The following is a 19,000-nucleotide window of genomic DNA, read 5'->3' on the forward strand; positions in this document are numbered from 1 at the left end:
GAATTAACCAGCCAGTCCAGGAATGGTTTAAGGGGTTCAGACTAGGGGCTTTACAAGGGGAAGAAGAAAGCATGTGGAAATGTGCTCTTGACCAGCCCTTGCCATGTGATACCCTGTGTTGACACATGACTCTGTACAGAGTCCCCACCAAGAAGACACCCTCAACCTTGGACTTCTCAGCCTCAAAAACTGTAGGAAATAAACCTCTTTTTTTTTTTTAAAACATTACCCAGTTTCAGGCATTCTGTTATAAGCAACAGAAAACACAAATATACAGCCCAAATAGACTAAGACAAAGAGTGAACTTAAAGGAATTAAGCAAATCAGACATTGCAGAGAGAACCTGAAGAGGAGCAGCATGTGTATGTATATTTGTTCCACACACTGAGAACTTCTGAACCGTGACTATATGAGCTGTCCATATCTGAAACATCTAGTCTCATTTAGAACTTTTGCACTGGGCAGGGTACCAGGACTGGAATGGAAGGACCTGGTCACTGGCCAGGGAGTTGGCCTGACCTTCAGGCCAGTGCCCAACAGGGAGTTGCTCAGTCCTCCCAGGCAATCCCAGGTGCCTCTCTTCCTGAGAAGCCGCTAGCTGGCACAGAACTCCTTATTTTCTCCTCTTCCCAGAGGAAGGACCCTGGGGCAGCATTTGAGACAGGGGCATGGGAGGAGCCTGGGCGGATGCATGGTCAGCCAGGTTCCCAGCTCTCATGGAAAGGCTCCCACAAGCCCAGAGAAAATGTGGAAAAGAGGGCAGGTTGGTGAGATCAGAGCATCTCAGACAACTAGGGCAACGTGGTTCTGAGCCGGGATTGAGAACTTAGGCTCTTGCACCACGTTTCTGGGCTCAACTCCTAGCCCCACCACTTACTGGCTGCGGTGACCATAGGCAAGTTATTCTATCTCTCCATAGCTCACGTTCCTCATCTTTAAAATGGAATAATGGAGTACCCAGGAATAATGCAGTACCCACTTCCTAGGGTCACAATGAGGATGAAGTAAAATTATTCTTTCGAATTGGCTTGCAGTAATAATTCAATGCCTGCTACCTATTGTCATTCCACATACAAGTCCTTTCGCCTGCTGCTGGGTGAAAACACATGTCTGTGCTTCCTGCCTTTATCCACGAAGAAGACCCCAAAATTGCAACCTGATAATCTGAACAATCTCCAAAACGTCCCGCACGCGTTTGGAGGCTGGGCATGGGATGGGACTGCCGAGCGGCCCAGGTGACAGAGCGCGGAGCGCGCGTGCAGGCACAGGGACACGTGCGTCCGTGTGCGCGTCTGGAGATCCGGCCCGAGTTCGGCGCGGTCTCTGCTTAGCACGCGTAGCTGGGGGGCGGGGCAGAGCCATTGTTCGCCCGCGGACCGAGCCCCCGGCACTTGCTCGGGAGGGAAGCGGGATCTCACGCTCCCGCGCGGCTCCCGACCCAGGACCGGGGGGGGGGGGGTAGCCACGTCTCCCCTCCCACGCGCCTGGGGGCACGGGCACACAGGATGGAGTTGTGAGTGGTGGGCGCCACCGTGCTTCCCCACCGTCTCCCGTGAAACTTCCCCAATGCCCAGCCGTGCGCGGCGTGCCCGGGGCCCGTCCCGGGCTCGTCCCCACCCCCACCCCTGGACCAGGTCCTCTCCCGCTCCGGTAGAGAAAGCTCCTGAGCGCTTCCGACGCCGCGGGGTGCGGGCAGAGGCCTAGCGGCCGGGGGAAGAGAAGCCGAGAAGGAGAAAGAGGGGAGGGGGAGCTAGGAGCTCGCGGCACAGGGAACAGCAGATTGCGCCGAGCCAATGGCGACAGCGGGACGAGGTGGCACCAAATTCCCTTTGGCCAATGACGCTCCAGAGTTTACAGAAGCCTCATTAGCATTTCCCCGGGGGCAGGGGCGGCGCGGTGCTGGAGTCTGCAGCATCCCGGCGCCCGGGCTCTGGTCGCTGCACGCCTGGGCTCCCTGTCTCCTCCCCTCTCCCACCCTCACCTCCACGCGGGGCTGCCCGGGCCGGTCAACTAGGCGCACTTTGCCCCTTGTTGGCAGCGGATAAAAGGGGTCTGAGGAAATACGGGACACCGTCACCCACTGCCAGCTCCAGCCTTTAAATCCCCAGCGCGGGGAGATCCTCGCATCGCAGGTCGGCCCCGACGCCCATCCGGCGTGCGAGGCGCAGAGCAGGGCTCCGAGCGCAGCGCCGGGTCTAGCCGCGCACAGGCGGGCTCCGGAACAGAAGTCCACCCTCTGCGCCAGCGCTCCCAACTCCGCTCCCCGGTCCCAACCCTGGGAAAGTGATCCCTGCGTCCGAGCGTCAAGATGCCGGCCCACTTACTGCAAGAGGAGGTGAGCTTCCAAGCAATGGCCCCCACACCTCGGGGTCGCCGCCGGCGCGGTCGGGTTCTAGGTGACTCGTCGGTGGGGGAGAGGATTGAGGGCTCCGGGGAGGACCTGGCCATTTTTTTCGAGTTGTACTGCCTGCAGTCGGTGGGGAATGTAGATTGTAGTTAGGAGACTTGATTCCCCAACTTTTGTTTCTTAAGCTTAAAGTAAACAAATCCGGTCGTGCCGGCACCTTTATGTATGTATGTGGGTTTTCCTTTGTGTGTTCGTAGTGGTGCGAGTGTTTCATCTCTCCTTTCCACTGCCCCTTCAGCCCCGAGGTTCCACCCACTCCGCCCCCAATCTATCTGCACAGTTTCTGGGAACTTCATCCTCTTCCAACTCCGGGCACACCCTACCCCCCAGAAACCTGGGGCAGGGTCTGTGCCTGTACTCCACTCTTCTCCCAGCTTGATTAGAGGGAAGCGGTCCCTGCTGCCTCCACGTGTCTCCTCTCTCCTGACTCCACCTCTCCCCTCCAGATGTCCAGCTCCTACACCACCACCACCACCACCACCATCATAGCGCCTCCCTCCAGGGTCCTGCAGAATGGAGGAGGCAAGTTGGAGAAGACTCCCCTCTACTTGGAAGAAGACATCCGCCCTGAAATCAAAGATGATATACATGACCCAAGCTACCAGGATAAGGAGGGCCCAAAGCCCAAGCTTGAATATGTCTGGAGAAACATCATCCTCATGTCTCTACTACACTTGGGAGCCCTGTATGGGATCGTGTTGGTTCCCACATGCAAGTTTTACACCTGGCTCTGGGGTAAGCAGGTTTCCTTGTCCTCCTGACCGAGTACCCCAGGTTTCTCACTGCACTTTTAATAAGGCAGGATCTTAAATAGCACCAGCCCTTCCCAGCCCAGTTTCCCAGCCATTTCCCTTTGGTTGCCTGAGAGGCTGACTGGGCTGGGAATGGAGCCTAGGGGCATTGAGGGGGACAAGAGTGTCAATTCCGGTGGTCCCTTCTAATGTGGATGTTGGGAGGGAGCCTTCAGACCATGCACTGCGGGCTTTGAAGTCTAGACATCTGCCAGAGAGTCAGCTTTCCCCAAAAGAACTTTTTTGTTGGAATCTTTTGCTTGGCTGTCTGTTCCAGCCCTGACTGCCACAAGAATCAAGGCCCCTACCTGGGAGTCATGGGAACATGGTACCGGACCAGTAGCTTTCTAGGGTATATGTTGCCCAAGGTCATGGGATAAAGCAAGGAGAAACTTCTGAAGAAGAGTTAATTGAAAAGAGAGGGACACATGTAGTTATCCACAAAATGATTTTGACCTGACCCCATGGCCAGACCAGGCTTCTTTGTTAGAGAAAGATAAAGAAAGCTTCTGTATGACCCAGGTTACACCAGGTGTTGCTCTATTACTCCATGTAGGTCTCCAGGGTGCTGCACATGCCAATCAACAAAATGTTCTCAGAATGAAATAAGGTTGAAGAAATGTTTGATGTTCCATTCCCCACCCAGCCTGCTCCAACCCCTCTCTCCTGATGCCAGGGACAGCCAGGCTAGGCCAGAAAGGACAGCCCTGAGCATCCCCAGCCTTGAGGCTGCTGTAATGATGGAAACGGTTCCCAGTTTGTCCCTGACCTGCCTTTAGCTCAGCTCTTTCAGGGATCCATGGTGTGGGCCGATAGCAGGGCCCTGCCCCCTGGATATACACATGCGCTCTGCAGGCATTTTCATCTCTGTCCCCATAAGCATGATTTGGGAAGGGAGAGCAGGGAGCTGTATAGATCCTGGGCCCCTCTGAGGGGTGGTGAGTGAAGACTCCCTCTCCAGAAAACAACTTGAGGTTTTACAGGGCAGTCTCAGGAGTGGGGTACTTTCTGACAGCTCACTCTTGGAGGGTAGCTATGTGGAAGTGCTGGTAGACCATGTATTAGCTGTTTCCTCACTGGGGACCTCCTAGATCTTCTAGATATGGTGAGATCTATTCCCTCAAGCTTTGTCTTTGGCAATCCTCTGGGTGCCACAGGGAAATGCAACTGAGAATATCCCCTTTCTTAAGATCTCAGTTTTTCTCAGTACCAATTGGGGGCCACAGTCATTTTTTAGGATTGGGAGTGTAGTATTCCTTTGGTTATGTGTGTCATAGCTGCAGCAGAGACATAGTGAGCAGGACAGGCATGGAAGTGCTGTTATACTTGTGAGGGGAGGGAGAGATCTGTTCTCTAGCCCCTCTGAGAATCCAACAGAACTCCAGTTGCAGTAGTTTTGTCGCCTGCAAGGCCCTTCCAGCCTCAGCACTCCCTGTAGGCCAGAGTTTGACCAGACTGCACCTGCTTGGCCAACCTCAGCTGCTAGTGCAGGGAGCAGAATGCTATCCCAAAGCCAAGGCTGTGCCCGCTACCTTTTGGGTGCCCTGCCCATGGGTGTGTGCTGTGCCTTTGGACAGAAACCTGGCACACAGAGACTGGATGGTGACTAATCTTACTCTTGTCCCAGGCCCTTTGGTGGACTGCTTAACAGACAGAATGATCATCCTGATAATGGGGATGTCAGAACCCCTCTCGTCTTAAGGAACAAGGAGGATGGGGAGTGGGGTCAGAGGACTTAGCTTGGGCACCTTCTCGTCCCACCCTCAGTGTTTAGGAGCTTTTCTTGTTTGATCCCTAAGAACAATGTTAAATTAGCAACTGGTTGTGATTCCAGCATTTCTCTTGATTCCCAGCAATTTTGAGAGCCTTGTATCTCATATTGGAGCCTCTCAGAACAGCCCTCAGGGTACGGAACGGCTGAATAGATTTCTCTGGCAACACTGAGGGCCAAAGGCCAAAACCCAAGTCTCTTTTCTTAGGGCCAAAACTATGAGATGTTGTTTAACCTTCAATTTTTGGACATTAACAATCCTTGCCCTGGGGAAGAGAGAATGAATTTCCAACTGACTTAAACATTTCTATCTGATAGACTTAGAGGTGTGGATAGAAAAGGCACCAGAGTGCCTGGGCTCTTTTCACCATTCCCTTGTTAATACAGGATATTATATGCTTTCTAAGTCAACTTGCCAGGATCTTCTGTGGCAGGAAACAACCCTAGAAGCTTCCTTGGTTCTGAACAGAGTGCTTCTGCTTTCTTGCCCAAAGCTATTTTTCTTCTCCCTTGGTGATTGGAGGGCTCTAGCTCAACTGTGGTTTTCCCAGGGACAGATGCAGTCAGATACTGTTTCTGGGAAGATATCAGTCACCACATGGCTTGAGATCCGCTGGTCACCTGTAGCCTTAATCCCAGCCAGAGGGAATGTAGATGGAACTTTCACTGGGACAGACTGTGGATCTATGGCTCTCTTGGGGATCTTGTAGGAGGCACCGGATAGGGTGGAGGAGGAGGCTGTTTAGGAAACTGTCTATGGCTGCAGAAGATCACAGGACAATTTGTTACAATGTGTGGTGTCCCCAACTGCAACGAGGTTCTGTGCCCACTGAGGATCCATTGTTTCTAGCTGTTTTCCTAGGAATGAGACATTGTTAACAACAGTTTCTACCAAGGCCTCAGTCCCTGCCTCCTAGAGCTACTGAACAGAGGAAGAAATGGGTACACCCAGCAACCTACTTCCCCTTAGAGATTATAACTGGTACCTCCTGAGCCTCTGGGCCTCCAGGATGGGAGGCAGGATGATGATGGGTGCTTCATGACAACTTTGAGCATATCCTGCCATTGACAGGGAAATGGCAAAGGAGACACAGGAACTGTGCACACATCTTGGAGAGGTAGATGGCTTAGCCGGAACATGAACTTCATGTTAACAGAAAACCTAGTTTCAAACCATGGCTCCATTTTTTCCTAGCCATGTGACCTTGGATAAACATCTATTTCTTCAGCTACAAAGTGAGGATATTAATACCACCTATCCCATTCAAGGTATCCAGTGAATTAGAGAATATTAAAATCCTTGATAAAACTTAAGACATTATAAATATGACTTTCATGCAGCGCTGATTTTTTTTCCCTGAAATGGCCACACTGCCTGCTAAAACATGGAAATGCTTTTATACCAATTGGTAAATAGCCATAGTTGTAAGTCCCCTGAGTGTACCCTTCACCTCAGGGCTCCTCATATTGGTCAGTGCCCAGATTGTACTGGCTGTTATTCTGTTTCATTTTCTTTTATTTTATTGCAGCTGACTGGTACCGGGATCTGAACCCTTGACTTTGGTGTTATAACACATCACTCTAACCAGCTAAGCTAACCGGCCAGCCCCCTGGCTGTTATTTTAATAACACCCTTCCTTATGGGTCCTAAGCTCTTTAGGAGTAGTCTGTGGCTCTTAAAATCTTAGAAGAGGTTAGCTGAAGGTCAAAAGAGATAGGCCCTGGGATAATGAATGCCCCTGCAGACTGAGAACGACAGTGGCTGATTGGTGAGCGCCCTTGTCTCTCACCTGCCTTTCTGACTCCTTAGTTTGTGGGATTCCTTAGCTTATCTCAATTCCTAGGTTGAGAGGCTGGGAAGTGATAGTATTTTTCAAGTGGTAAAACCTAAGAGGCCTAAGAGAACAAGGTATTCCTAGAGTTCAGGGTAAAGCAGATCCTCACAAAGCCTAAAGGAGACCTGGGTTGGTGACTGCCCACTGTCTTATCCTGGCAGGAGTAGTCTACTATTTTATCAGTGCCCTGGGCATAACAGCAGGAGCTCATCGCCTGTGGAGCCACCGAACTTACAAAGCGCGGCTGCCCCTGCGGGTCTTCCTGATCATTGCCAACACAATGGCATTCCAGGTAAGAAGCTGGCTTTTTTCTCTCCACCCTGTCAATGATGCTGGGGAAGAGTGGAGGGAGTCAGCACCCTGAGGAGCCACACCTGGACAGCCATTTCACTCTCCTCTCTGCTGTGGTCACCGCAAGGGTAGGCTTAGCCGTTAGGCCTGTAAAGCATGAAGATGCTTCTGAGTCACTGGAAAAGAGAAATAGGAGACAGATAGGAAATACTCTTGATATACAGGATTATTCTTGACCCTAAGGTCCCCGTGTTATCACATGGTCTGGCTGCTGCAATCCATCATAAGGGGCTGTGGCACATAAGCCAGGGACTGACCCTGGTTTCCTGGGCAGACACTGGACAATAAATTCACTATTTAAGGTGAATATATTAGGACCCCACCACAATGGGATTGAAGTTGATGCTTCATAGACTCATGAACTCCATGTTTTCAGATAATAAGAGCAAACACTTTTACAGCGCTGACTATGCCTGGCACTAATCTATGCACTTGACATAGATTAACTCATTAAATCTTCACAACAGTCTTAGGAAGTAGGTACACTATTATTATCCCCATTTTACAGATGAGGAAACTGAGTCACTGAAAGGTTAGATAGACCAACCCAATATTTTGGTACTGTCTTGGGCTACCAAGCTAGCTAAGTCAAGTATTGAGGTTTGTTGAGGCAAAAAGTTACAGCAGAGATGGAATGAAAGGGATTGGTGAAAGGGAACTCTCACAGCTATTAAGCTGTAGCGATGGGCAACGGATAGCATGTGGTGTGGGGTTTAGCTTAGAGCAAGAGGCAAAAAGAAAACTAAATTAGTCTTGACGGTATCCTGGGTACTTACCACATTTGCATAATCATCTCTGCCATATCATCTTAGACCTTGAAGGCTCCTGATGTCCTGTGGGGCAAAGGAAAGGAAGAGATATTGGCACATTCTTTAAGAGATGGAAAGAGTCCCAGAAAACTGGCCAGTTAGTACAGTTGGTTAGGCCGTAGTGCTAACACCGAGGTTCGGGGTTAAATCCCTATACTGGCCAGCAAAAAAAAAAAAAAGTGTCCCAGAGAAGCTCAGAGGTCATTTGGAAATGTGGTTCATGATCATGGGGTACATATTGGCTTTGTCATTGGGTTGTGTGAGCTGTCTCTTGCCAAGGCATCAGGATGGAACTCCCTGCATCTTTATCCACTGACCAGGACCCTAGGACATAGGGCTGCCCAGGCATCCCACGAGGATCTTTTCCAACATTCCTTGTCTGAAGAACTGTTGCGTTCTTTCCTAATGAAACCATCTGAGCTCTATATGATTTAACCTCCATTCTACCTACCAAATAACCTTCCAGAAGTAGCAGTCCTATTCATGTGAGCCTGGGACCTTACATTGCTTTTCCACTTGAGTTTCAGTGGCAAGTTGGGAGAAGAGAGGAGGCAATTCCATGACTCCTTTGGAGCTCAGACTCCCGCGTATTTTGTGAGGTTGGTCTGAGAGCTGTGGGCTCTCGAAGATATCTATCCATTGAAATCCTCCTCAGAGGGTGTCTGCTCATACTTACATTCCTCTTCTCTGTCCCTCCAGAATGATGTTTTTGAATGGGCCCGAGATCATCGTGCCCACCACAAGTTTTCAGAAACACATGCTGATCCTCATAATTCCCGACGTGGCTTTTTCTTCTCTCATGTGGGCTGGCTGCTTGTGCGCAAACATCCAGCTGTCAAAGAGAAAGGCGGTTTGCTAGACTTGTCTGACCTAAAATCTGAGAAACTGGTGATGTTCCAGAGGAGGTGAGTGTAGTGGTGCTGGAACTGGGGATACGGCTGAGAAATTTACTGGGTTTGCGTGTTCAGAATCATTATTTAAAACCCCAATTTTTAACATCCCACAGGCCCACAGCTATAGATTAGTGTGCTGTTTCTTTCTCTCTGAGCTATCTTAATTAAACCAATTAAACTCAACAAATGTCTATTGACCTATGACAGCTGTGGATACAAAAATGAACATAGCCTAGTTCTTACCTTCAAGTAGTTTGTAGGAGGGTTGAAGGAATAAGGCTGTATCCAAAAAAACATGACACAAGGTGTAATATTTTCTGTACCATAAGAGATACAAAGGAGAGGGAGATTGATTAGTGGAGAACATCAGGGAAGGGTTTCTGAAGAAAGCCCACTGAAATCCACCAATGGATAGAGATTTTCACAAGTATGTGTGGGGAGGGACAGTGTGACGAGAAAGAACAGAATGAGCTAAAGCATTGAGCACGTTCTAGCAGAAGTCCTTTTGCTTGAAGTTTTGGGTGTAGTGAGTCCTAAAAGCAGACTTAGGGTTTAATTCAGTAGGCAATAGGAAACCATTAATAGTTGTTTGAGCAGCAATGAGGCATAGTCACAGATGTCCTTTAGGAAGGTTGTTCTTAGGACAGGTGAAAGAAACAATCGAAACGTAGGGATGAGAGGCAGGGACACATGTTAAGAGGTAGCAAGGATCCATGCTGGGGAAGCAGTGGCAGGAATGGAAAGGAGTTGGATGCAGGGAATAGCGTGATACAAAAGTCAAAGAAGACTGTTGAAGGGATGGGATGTAGGGAACTGATTTCCTTGGAATTCAACAGCCTGGTCTACATCGAGAATGAAGATGGGACAGGGCCTCCAGAGGGACAGAGACCTGCAGGTGATCAAGGGAACTCAGTATGCCTCTCTAATGGAAAAGAAGAGCAAAGAATTAGAGGGTTGCTAGCAGGAAATAGTAGCATTACAACTAAACACAGACTGTGCAAAAGAGCACTGATGAGTCCATCCTTTGGGAAGGAGCCCAAAGGAAGAAAGGAAGGACAATCTGGGAAGAACTCTGTTTTCTAGTTTGTAATTTGGACGTCACCTATTTTACCAGCATGGCATGATGCTCCAGTAAAAAAGAGTGACGTACTCAGGAGACAAGCACTCCATCCTTGCTCCACTGGTTCCTAGTGGTAGGATCCTAGAAAAGTTATTTAATTCCTCCTCATTACCTCATCTAAAAATAATCCCATTCCCTCTTGCTGTTTTCTGCTGCACTATACTCGTAATGTAGGAGGAAAGAGCTCAACCTAGTGAGAGTGGAAAATCCAGGCAAGGCCACTGACTCAGTGTATGATCTCTCCATGTAGGTACTACAAATCAGGTATCCTGCTGCTCTGCTTCATCCTGCCCACACTTGTGCCCTGGTGTCTCTGGGGTGAAACTTTTCAAAACAGCTTGTGTGTTGCCACTTTGCTGCGTTACGCCATAGTGCTCAATGCCACCTGGCTGGTAAACAGTGCCGCCCACCTCTACGGATATCGCCCTTATGACAAGAACATTAGCCCCCGAGAGAATATCCTGGTTTCACTGGGAGCTGTGGGTAAGTCAGCAGTCCACAGCAAGACCACATCTAGTGGTCTGCTGATTTAGGGTATCAGGCTAGGAGCCAGAAAAACCAGATTAACCTGTTTTTATGACCACTGTGTATCTAAGTTTTTCCACTGTAAAACTGTGGAGCGATATATTGGAAAACCCTCATGTGATTCAGGCAACAAATTTTATGTAAAAAGGAAAGGGTAAAAAGTAATACTGCCTTTGATCACAAGTTCCAAAACAATCTCCTAATGCTGTGTATAATGAGCACCTTTGAGTTTTCCTTTTTCACTCACCTCTAGGCTGGGCTGCAGTCTTGCTTGGGGCAGGGAATGCATAAATAGAACAATAGAGTCATCTGAGTGGCCAGTGAGCCTAGCGTTTTATATTTAAACATGCCGTATAGGGCCGGCCCATGGCTCACTCGGGAGAGTGTGGTGCTGATAAACATGCCGTATAAAGTGTAGAATAACTAATTACAATTTAGTTCAATAAGCTTCAAGTGTGCCACTAGTATTTTTTATCTCCCTGCTGTACTCAAACATCCAAGCAACTGTTGGCAGCCCTTTGCCACCACCTACCACCTTGTCTCCTCTTGTCCTTTTGTGTCTTCTACTTCTATTCCCCCCACGTGGCTTAGGGAATAAACAGTTTGATCACAAGTTTCCGCTCACTGACCTAATGTTGACTATTCCTGAATTTATTTCTCTGTAATTCTAGTCTCAATTGCCAGAGTCTAAGACAACAGGGTTCTACCGTCTGTCTTCTTTTTTTTCCCTGTCCTTCTTTCCAACTGAATATAGACTTTGACCAAAGCCTCAAGTTATTTTCCTTCAGCAGATCCTGTGGCCTCTCTCCTTACCGGTGATCAGTGCTGTTGGTTGTCCAGTAATACCAAGGCAGCCGCTCTGCTCCACACATTTATGCACACTGATTGCCTAACACACTCATTTTGTTTCTCTTTAAAATCTTCCTTTATATTCTCAACACTGACCATCTTCCCTATCTTTATTAAAAACGTTTTTGCCTGCCTCTTTTTAACTTTCATGCATCTCCCCCTTCCCTTCAGCCATTGTGCATGTTCTTACTCTGACCCAGGATTGACATAAATCACCCATACTGTATAGATCTGAGATTTTCATAGAAATGGAATTCTCTGGAATGAGATGTGTCCTGTATTGCAAATGGATCTGTAGTGAACTCCCTCAGTTCCAGCATGTTCATGAGCATCAGTTCAAAGTGGCTGTCAATATCGTGCTTTGTCAAAGTGATGACTCGCTTCTCTGCACTGCTGCTTTCCTTCCTCGGCACCTCACCCTTTGTTCTCCTCCAGCTCTGTTTCTGCCATTCTAATCTTTTTGTTTCTTGAATTACCTCCCACAATCACATGCTCATCTTCTCTCTGCCAAAGCTGGCTTTCCTCCTTGAGCCTTTCTTAGGCTTTCTCTTACTGTCCCATTTGTAAAGTCTTGTCCTTCTTCCACCTATTGGCTCTCCTTTGTATTTCCTCCCTTGTCAGTGGTGTGTGTGTCTGATTCAGTTTGAACTCTGATAACTTTGGCCTGGTTAGTGCTTACACAGAGTCTAGCTGAAAAACCGTTTAAGAAATTAGTAATCCTGTCCGTCCCTTTAGCCTTGGCAGTATCCCACCCCCCTGCTCAGTTGACACTGTGGATAACCAGGTGTCACAGAGGGAGCACATACCTTGAGATGCCCCAGATGGTGTCATGTGCTCTGCAGGACTTCCTTCACTTGCTTGTTGTTAATATCATTACTACTGTATATGGGGGTATTTTTAGCTACAAAGGGCCCAACAAGCTCTTTTATTAGCTATTCTTTACCCTGACTTTACCCCACCTGATAAGGGTCAGTATCGCTATTGTTGGATACGGTTCAGAAAGAAGAGTCCTGCCAAGAGTTGGCAAACTACCTGTGTTTCCAAAGTTTTACTCATTACAGAACTTGTCCTGAATCCAGAATTTCCTGTATCCAGCAAAGTGAAACACTCGTCCCAAGAGTTCTCAGAATCTTGGAAGTTAGAGGGAATATCTAAGCATTTTGATTCTTCTTCCCTCAGAGAGCTTCTGTTTTATCAGCACCACTCCCATACCAGGGTCAAAGCCCAAAGAATCGGAAGGCAGAGCAACCCACCCTGACCCAGCATTAGCCAAGGAAACTCTAGCCGCTGGGCTGGGCCTCCTTTCTTCTGACTTTTGGCCACTGCCACCCTTTCTGTTAAAAACCTCCCAGCCTCAGAAGTAGTACCAGTAGGGTGGGGAAAGGGTGCTCCTTTACTCCTTTACTCACTGTCAAAGTTCTTAATTATGGACTCTCCTTCCCACCTGAACACATGCACATAGCACAGAGCCTTTAGGGTCTCAGGCCAATATTTAGTGAAGCTCTGGAATTTTCTAATCAACAGTCCATTCCTAGTAGTAGCAGCTTTTCTCTAGTCATCTTGACCTCTGAGAGAAACTTCCAGTCCTCCTCTCACAAAGGCTCCCAGACAGCCCTGGGTGACCATGGTCTCTCGAATTGTTTCTTGAATGGCCTCTGAGGGGATCTATTTGGTTCAGAGTGGAAGAGACTGGATTCATCTTTATTCAACATGAGCAAGTTTCTCCCAGGTCCAAGATATCCTGCTAGATAACCAGTGTACAAAGATCAGGAAGACAGCAATCCACAGTAGCTCCATAACTCCTCTGCTTTCTTTTGTTCCAGGTGAGGGCTTCCACAACTACCATCACTCCTTTCCCTATGACTACTCTGCCAGTGAGTACCGCTGGCACATCAACTTCACCACATTCTTCATCGATTGCATGGCTGCCCTTGGTCTGGCTTATGACCGGAAGAGAGTATCCAAGGCTGCCATCTTGGCCAGGATTAAAAGAACTGGAGATGGAAGCTACAAGAGTGGCTGAGTTTTGGGTCCCTCAGGTTCCTTTTTCAAAAGCCACCTGGGCAGAGTTCTAATGTTCTGTTTATTAACTACTGAATAATGCTACCAGAACGCTAAAGATGATGATGTTAACCCATTCCAGTACAGTATTCTTTTAAAATGCAAAAGTATTGAAAGCCAACAACTCTGCCTTTATGATGCTAAGCTGATATACTTATTTCTTCTCTTACATTCTTTCTGTTCTAGTCCCATTGTCTTTCTCTTTGCTTTGATCTTTTCACCTTGCTTTCTTTTTTCCCTCATTGCCTCCCAGGCAAAACCACTCGTCAGTTATTGGTGGGTGTCCAGCTTCCAAAGCTTAGACAACCTTTCTGTAGTCTAAAACCATTGGTCTTTGCCCCAGATAACTCTCTTACCTTGAGCTGTCCTGAGCTTCAAGGTAGGTGGCTCAAGCTAGAGATACAGCAAAATCTTCTGGGAAGTCCCCTGTTAATTATCTTCAGCTCAGGCTTTTGCTAGATGGAATGGAAAGATAACTTTATTGGCACAAAGCTTCAAATGCAGGTGAATAGTCAGGGGAGAGAGGTAGCATGCACGGTCTGACTGGTAAGTGAGGAGATGGGGTCAAGGCGGGAAACAAGGCAAGAGAAAACTCTTGCCAGGATCAGATGTACAGCTGCCTAGTGAGGATTTGGAGCCTCACCCCATAGCATGCTTCCTTTCTCTCCTGACACTGGGTAGGGAACAGCCATGGAACTTGGCAGTGCTAGAACAAAAGCAAATCTCAACGTCTCAATATAGTTTGGGCTGATGATAAAGCTTTTAGTTTGTAGTAAAAGTGGCCACTGCTGGCGAAGGATTTTTCTTCTTTAATAATAAGGAGATTTCTTATTTCATAGGACAAAAAGTCTTGTAATTGGGTGTCTCCATAACTGGTAAATACAGCGCTGCTCATCAAATTTTGAGGATTCCATGAGTTGCCCATCACAATTCTTAAATCTTTCTGGTCTGTCATCTTCAGAGTATTGGTCACTCTCCCCTCATAGTAATAAGATGGGAAAGGAAGGATTTTAGGAGGTGGAGTTGGGTCAAACATAAAAATATAAATACATATATACTTTGCTTGGAACCTTAGATATTTAGAGTCTGTTCCTCTGAAAGAAGGATGTTTGAAGAAACTAAAAGAGAGGAGGAATTAGCTGGGTTATCTATCCCTCCCACCCCGGCCCCCAACAGGAGATGGAGATGTTGAGGGGCGGGGCCTGTAGGCAGCTCCTAAGAGATAACTTTACAAAAGAAGGGCTCTGAGAATATGTTGCCAGGGGATTTGGAAGGTAATTGAGTAAGTTGTTGGGTGTCCTAATAAAAGAAGTTAGATGTTAGGTCCATTCATTAGTTCCAATTTCTCCTTGGAATGAGTAAAAACTAGAAGGCTCCTCCCACAATGTTGGGCTCCATCATTACTTCCTTGCTCTGTAAACCTCTAACTTAAAGTATAGGACTGCCTGAGGGGAGAGGTAGGAATCTCTTAATTACCCTGATGTCTGATTCCTGGCTTTACCCGATCTGTCCCTTTTCTTCTACTGGTTTTGTCTCCTCCCTGATGTTCTCTTCCTTCTCTGGACAGGCATCCTCCTTTGTGTGTAATCGGAGGCAGTGATGACTTGCTGTCCACGCAGCTCTCTCCTGCAGACAGAATGCTCAGGGTCACTGAACCACTGCTTCTTAGAACATAGAGCTAGCTGCTACTTTCATGTGGCTTCCAGAGTGTCTCCACCTACACCCCTCTGCTGCCATCCCACACTGATGGCTCAAGACAAGGCTGGCAAACCCTCCTAGAAACATCCCTGGCTCCATGAGGCTCACTCTCATGAGGCACAGCCAAGCCAAATATTCACATTGTGCCAGTGAGCCAGCCATGGAGCAAAGGAGAGTTTGTTTTCAGTCACCTGTCTGGGTCAGAATCAGAGAACATGCTGAATGTCCCCTGCTTGCTCAGTAAGGCTGGCCCACCCGAGTCAGTGCTCCCAGCTGATGGTGCAATGCTTGTAGAAGTAAGAGGAAGCCTAGTCCTCACTGGGAAGCACAAGGAGCAAGGGCGAGTTCCCAAGTGCCTCACTTCGAAAGGAGGCCCCATACCCTGGAGCCAGGGTCTACTGCACACCGTAGGCTGAGACCTGGACCTGAGATGTCATGAACTTTGCTACACAGAGTCTGTTCAGCAAACCAGCATTCCCTATAACAGCCTAGAGCAGACAATAGTATAGAAGAAATCTGGGGGGAAAAAACACACATCAGTGTTTTGAGAACCTTGGACCACTGCTGTCCCTGTACCTCAGTCATCAATGCAGAAGCCTGGCTTTGCTCTATTAAGATTGGAAATGTACAATACCAAATGCTCTGTCCACTGTTGAACCCCAGTGGTGGAAGGGAGGAGGGCCTTTCTTCCTGTGTTAACTGAATAGAGGCTACAGGGGTTAGCCTGGACTAAAGACACCCTTGTCTTTTCAGCTGTTCATTTCAGTAGAAAATCTAATGGAAGATCACTGTAGTTTAGATCTACTGACCTGTGTGCCTACCCCTTGGAAAAATGTCTGTTGGGTAGTTTTAATTTCACAGGTAATCAGATGCCTGCTTTATAATATAAGAACAATAAAAACAGCTTTCTCTTCTTTCTATTGTAATCGTGTTCCATAGATCTGATCCATACCATGACCCTACACAAGGTTGGACGGACACCTCAGGCCAAGGTCCCCAGTGTGTATGCGGGTGTGTAGGTAGAGTGTGTCTGCTGAGTAAAGAATACTTTTCAAGATTCTAAAGCTCAGTTCAAGTGACACATTAATGAAAAACTCAGATCTGCTCAAGTCTGAATTTCTAACAGTCCTTTGTGGGTGTGCTGACAACTTACTTGGGTGCCTTACATCTTTTCTAATCAGTGTTGCATATGAGCCTGCCCTCACTCCCTTTGTGGAGTCCTTTTGCACCTGAGAGCCTACACGAGTGGCTGGTAAAAAAGGAGACTGGCTGGAGAATGATCAGTACAGTGATTTGCAGGATTCCCCTCTGGGCTTCATTCTGGCAAGTTTTCTTAGGGCTATTTTTATTTTTATTAAGTGCCCACATTTGATGGAGGGTGGAAGTAATTTGAATGTATTTGATTTATCTTTTTTTTTAGATTAAAAGATGGTTGTAGCATTTTAAATGAAATATTTTCTCCTTAGTTTGCTAGTATCCGAAATATTCTCTGTAAGTGTAGCTCAAATAGGTCAACATGGAAGGTTAAGAAAGCAAGGTGGCAATGTTCACTGGTGGTTAAGGCCAAGGCCTCTCCTACCACTGTGCTACTGACTTACTGTGTGATCCTGGGCAAGTCACTTAACTGTAATGTGCCTCAGTTTTCCTTCTGTTAAAATGGGGATAATAATACTGACCTACCTCAAAGGGCAGTTTTGAGGCATGACTAATGCTTTTATATAAAGCATTTTGGGATCCTTCAGCAGAGGAATTCTCAAGTCCTGAGTATTTTTATAGTAGCAGTGTCCACCATGAACTTGATATGTCCGTGTGTCCCAGGTGCTATCATAGTCTATTTGGTTCTCTCTGAGAGACTGTATGAATCCATTGGATAAGTGGTGGATAACTAGCCAGACAAAATTTGAGAATGCATAAAGTTATTGCCATGGAGATATACACAGGATACCTTTTCTTCAAGGGGTGGGATTTTTCCCTTTTTATGTGAGATAGTAGTTATTTGTGACCTAAGAATAATTATGGAGTAATTTCTATTAATATCAACTCTGAAGCTAGTTGTACTGATCTGAGATTGTGTTTGTTCATAATAAAAGTGAAGTGAATCTGATTGCACTGTGTCTGGGAGGGTTTTTTTGGCTGTGATTCAGTCTTCTGGGACTTATTTCTGTGACTCACACACTATGTCCTGTACCTTTAAGAGTATAAAAGAAGAAGCTACGATGGTTGACTCATACCCCAGTAACCCGCCCTGCCCCTTCCTAAGGGGTAACTTTAGGTTAAGCTCCATACAGCAGGAGACCAGGAGTCTATTGCCACTAAATCAAACACATTAACCCCATCTGGCACCTTGGCCCTGGGGAAATGCCAGGTCTCACGTGTCATGTGATTGGTCACATGGACCCAAGATAGGTACTGGGAGAGTAAGAGCAGCAGGAGACACACTCTCTGGGAAAGTAGTTCTTGACCTTGCAACCCAGGCTGGGCGGTCCTCCTTGTTTCTCTCTGAAAGGTAGTCCTTTCCAGGGAGTAAAACAGCTTCCTGAGAATGCCGATGCACAGCAGCAGGAGAGAGGGAAACCAATCCAAAGGAAGATTCATAAGTTCCTGGAATAGAGAGGGCTTCTTGATCACGGGGTGGAAAAGTTTTTTTGTTTTTTTGTTTTTTTCACTTTTAGCTTTTGCTACTTTATCTGAGACCCCATGTGTGGAAAACAGAAGCACCTACTTTACAGTTAGAAGCTCCACATTCCAGCAGGAGTCACCTTCACCAATACCTAGGCTTCTAGGAGCTCCCCAGAATCAGCTGCCAGGTCACCTCACCTTCTAACCTAAGGTTACCCTCACCTTAAACAAGCAGCATGACTTTCTCAGTGTAATTCCGAAAACAGGACTGAGTAATTCTGAGTATCCAAAAATCAAGTCTATATACAGTGAGGCCTTGCCAGATCTGAAGTTGATAGTGACATCTTCTTCAATTAATATCTGGCTTTACCTTCAGCCCCTTTCCCTCTTTATTTTGTTTAAAATGTTCAGGTTGGAATATTTTTCCAGTTCTATAACTGCAGTGTTCCTTTCAAGTCTCCACTTTGTCTCCCACTAACTGGCATACAATTTAAACCATGTATCCTCACTATGCTCTTTGCTACCTGCTTATTTCCTCCTATTTTATACTTGGCTGTTTTCCCTCTGACTAAATACACCTCTATGCTTCCTCCAGAAAATCTGTATTTGGTGTATTTGTTATTTCGTCCTGGTGCTGTTTCCTTATATCTAGCTGCAAAAGTTCCGAAAAGGAAGAGGAAGGGGGAAAGATCTTAGAGCTAGGAAAGAGTTGATCAACTCGTTCAGCAGAATTCAAGACAGAGGAAATAAGTGACCATTTTACCGTGGAAGGGTGAATTGCAGAATAAGAGCTCCTAAGGGGCAAAGTAATGAAGTTTGTTTTTGACATGTTTTGTATGGAAAGGTGTAAAGGGGTTAAGGTTTTGTTTAGGAGTCAAGATTTAACCATGGGGGCTGGCCGATTTGCTCAGTCGGTTACAGTGTGGTGCTGATAATACCAAGGTCCGGGGTTTGATCTCTGCACTAGCCAGCAGCAAAAAAAAAAAAAAATTTAACCACGGGACAAAAGGGCAAAAAAATAGTTTAAGATAATAATAGAGAAGAGCATGGAAATAAAATTCCTAATATCCAATGACCACCAGTTTTCTCCCTCTTCCCTAGAAGAAGAACTGGCATAGTCCCCAAAAATGTCTGGTAGGGCAGAAAAAGAAATAAGAGGCATCCAGAATGAAAGGGAAGAAGTAAAACTATCTATTTGCAGATGACTTCACTTTATATACAGGAAATTCTGCAGAAGGGCTGGCTGCTTAGCTCAGTTGGTTAGAATAGGG

At 46.9% G+C, this 19,000-nt stretch overlaps 1 protein-coding gene across 1 annotated transcript; it reads left to right on the top strand.

Annotated features, from left to right (window-relative positions):
* Positions 1-1,863: 1,863 nt before the first annotated feature.
* Positions 1,864-17,214, top strand: SCD (stearoyl-CoA desaturase). The gene is made up of 6 exons (XM_063102442.1): positions 1,864-2,335; positions 2,854-3,142; positions 6,966-7,096; positions 8,664-8,869; positions 10,228-10,460; positions 13,175-17,214. Exons 1-6 carry the CDS (start codon positions 2,309-2,311, stop codon positions 13,372-13,374), a joined length of 1,086 nt encoding a protein of 361 aa, XP_062958512.1. The 5' UTR covers positions 1,864-2,308; the 3' UTR covers positions 13,375-17,214.
* The last annotated feature ends 1,786 nt before the right edge of the window (positions 17,215-19,000 follow it).

This window comes from Cynocephalus volans, chromosome 7 (assembly GCF_027409185.1).
Source record: "Cynocephalus volans isolate mCynVol1 chromosome 7, mCynVol1.pri, whole genome shotgun sequence".
NCBI lineage: Eukaryota > Metazoa > Chordata > Mammalia > Dermoptera > Cynocephalidae > Cynocephalus > Cynocephalus volans.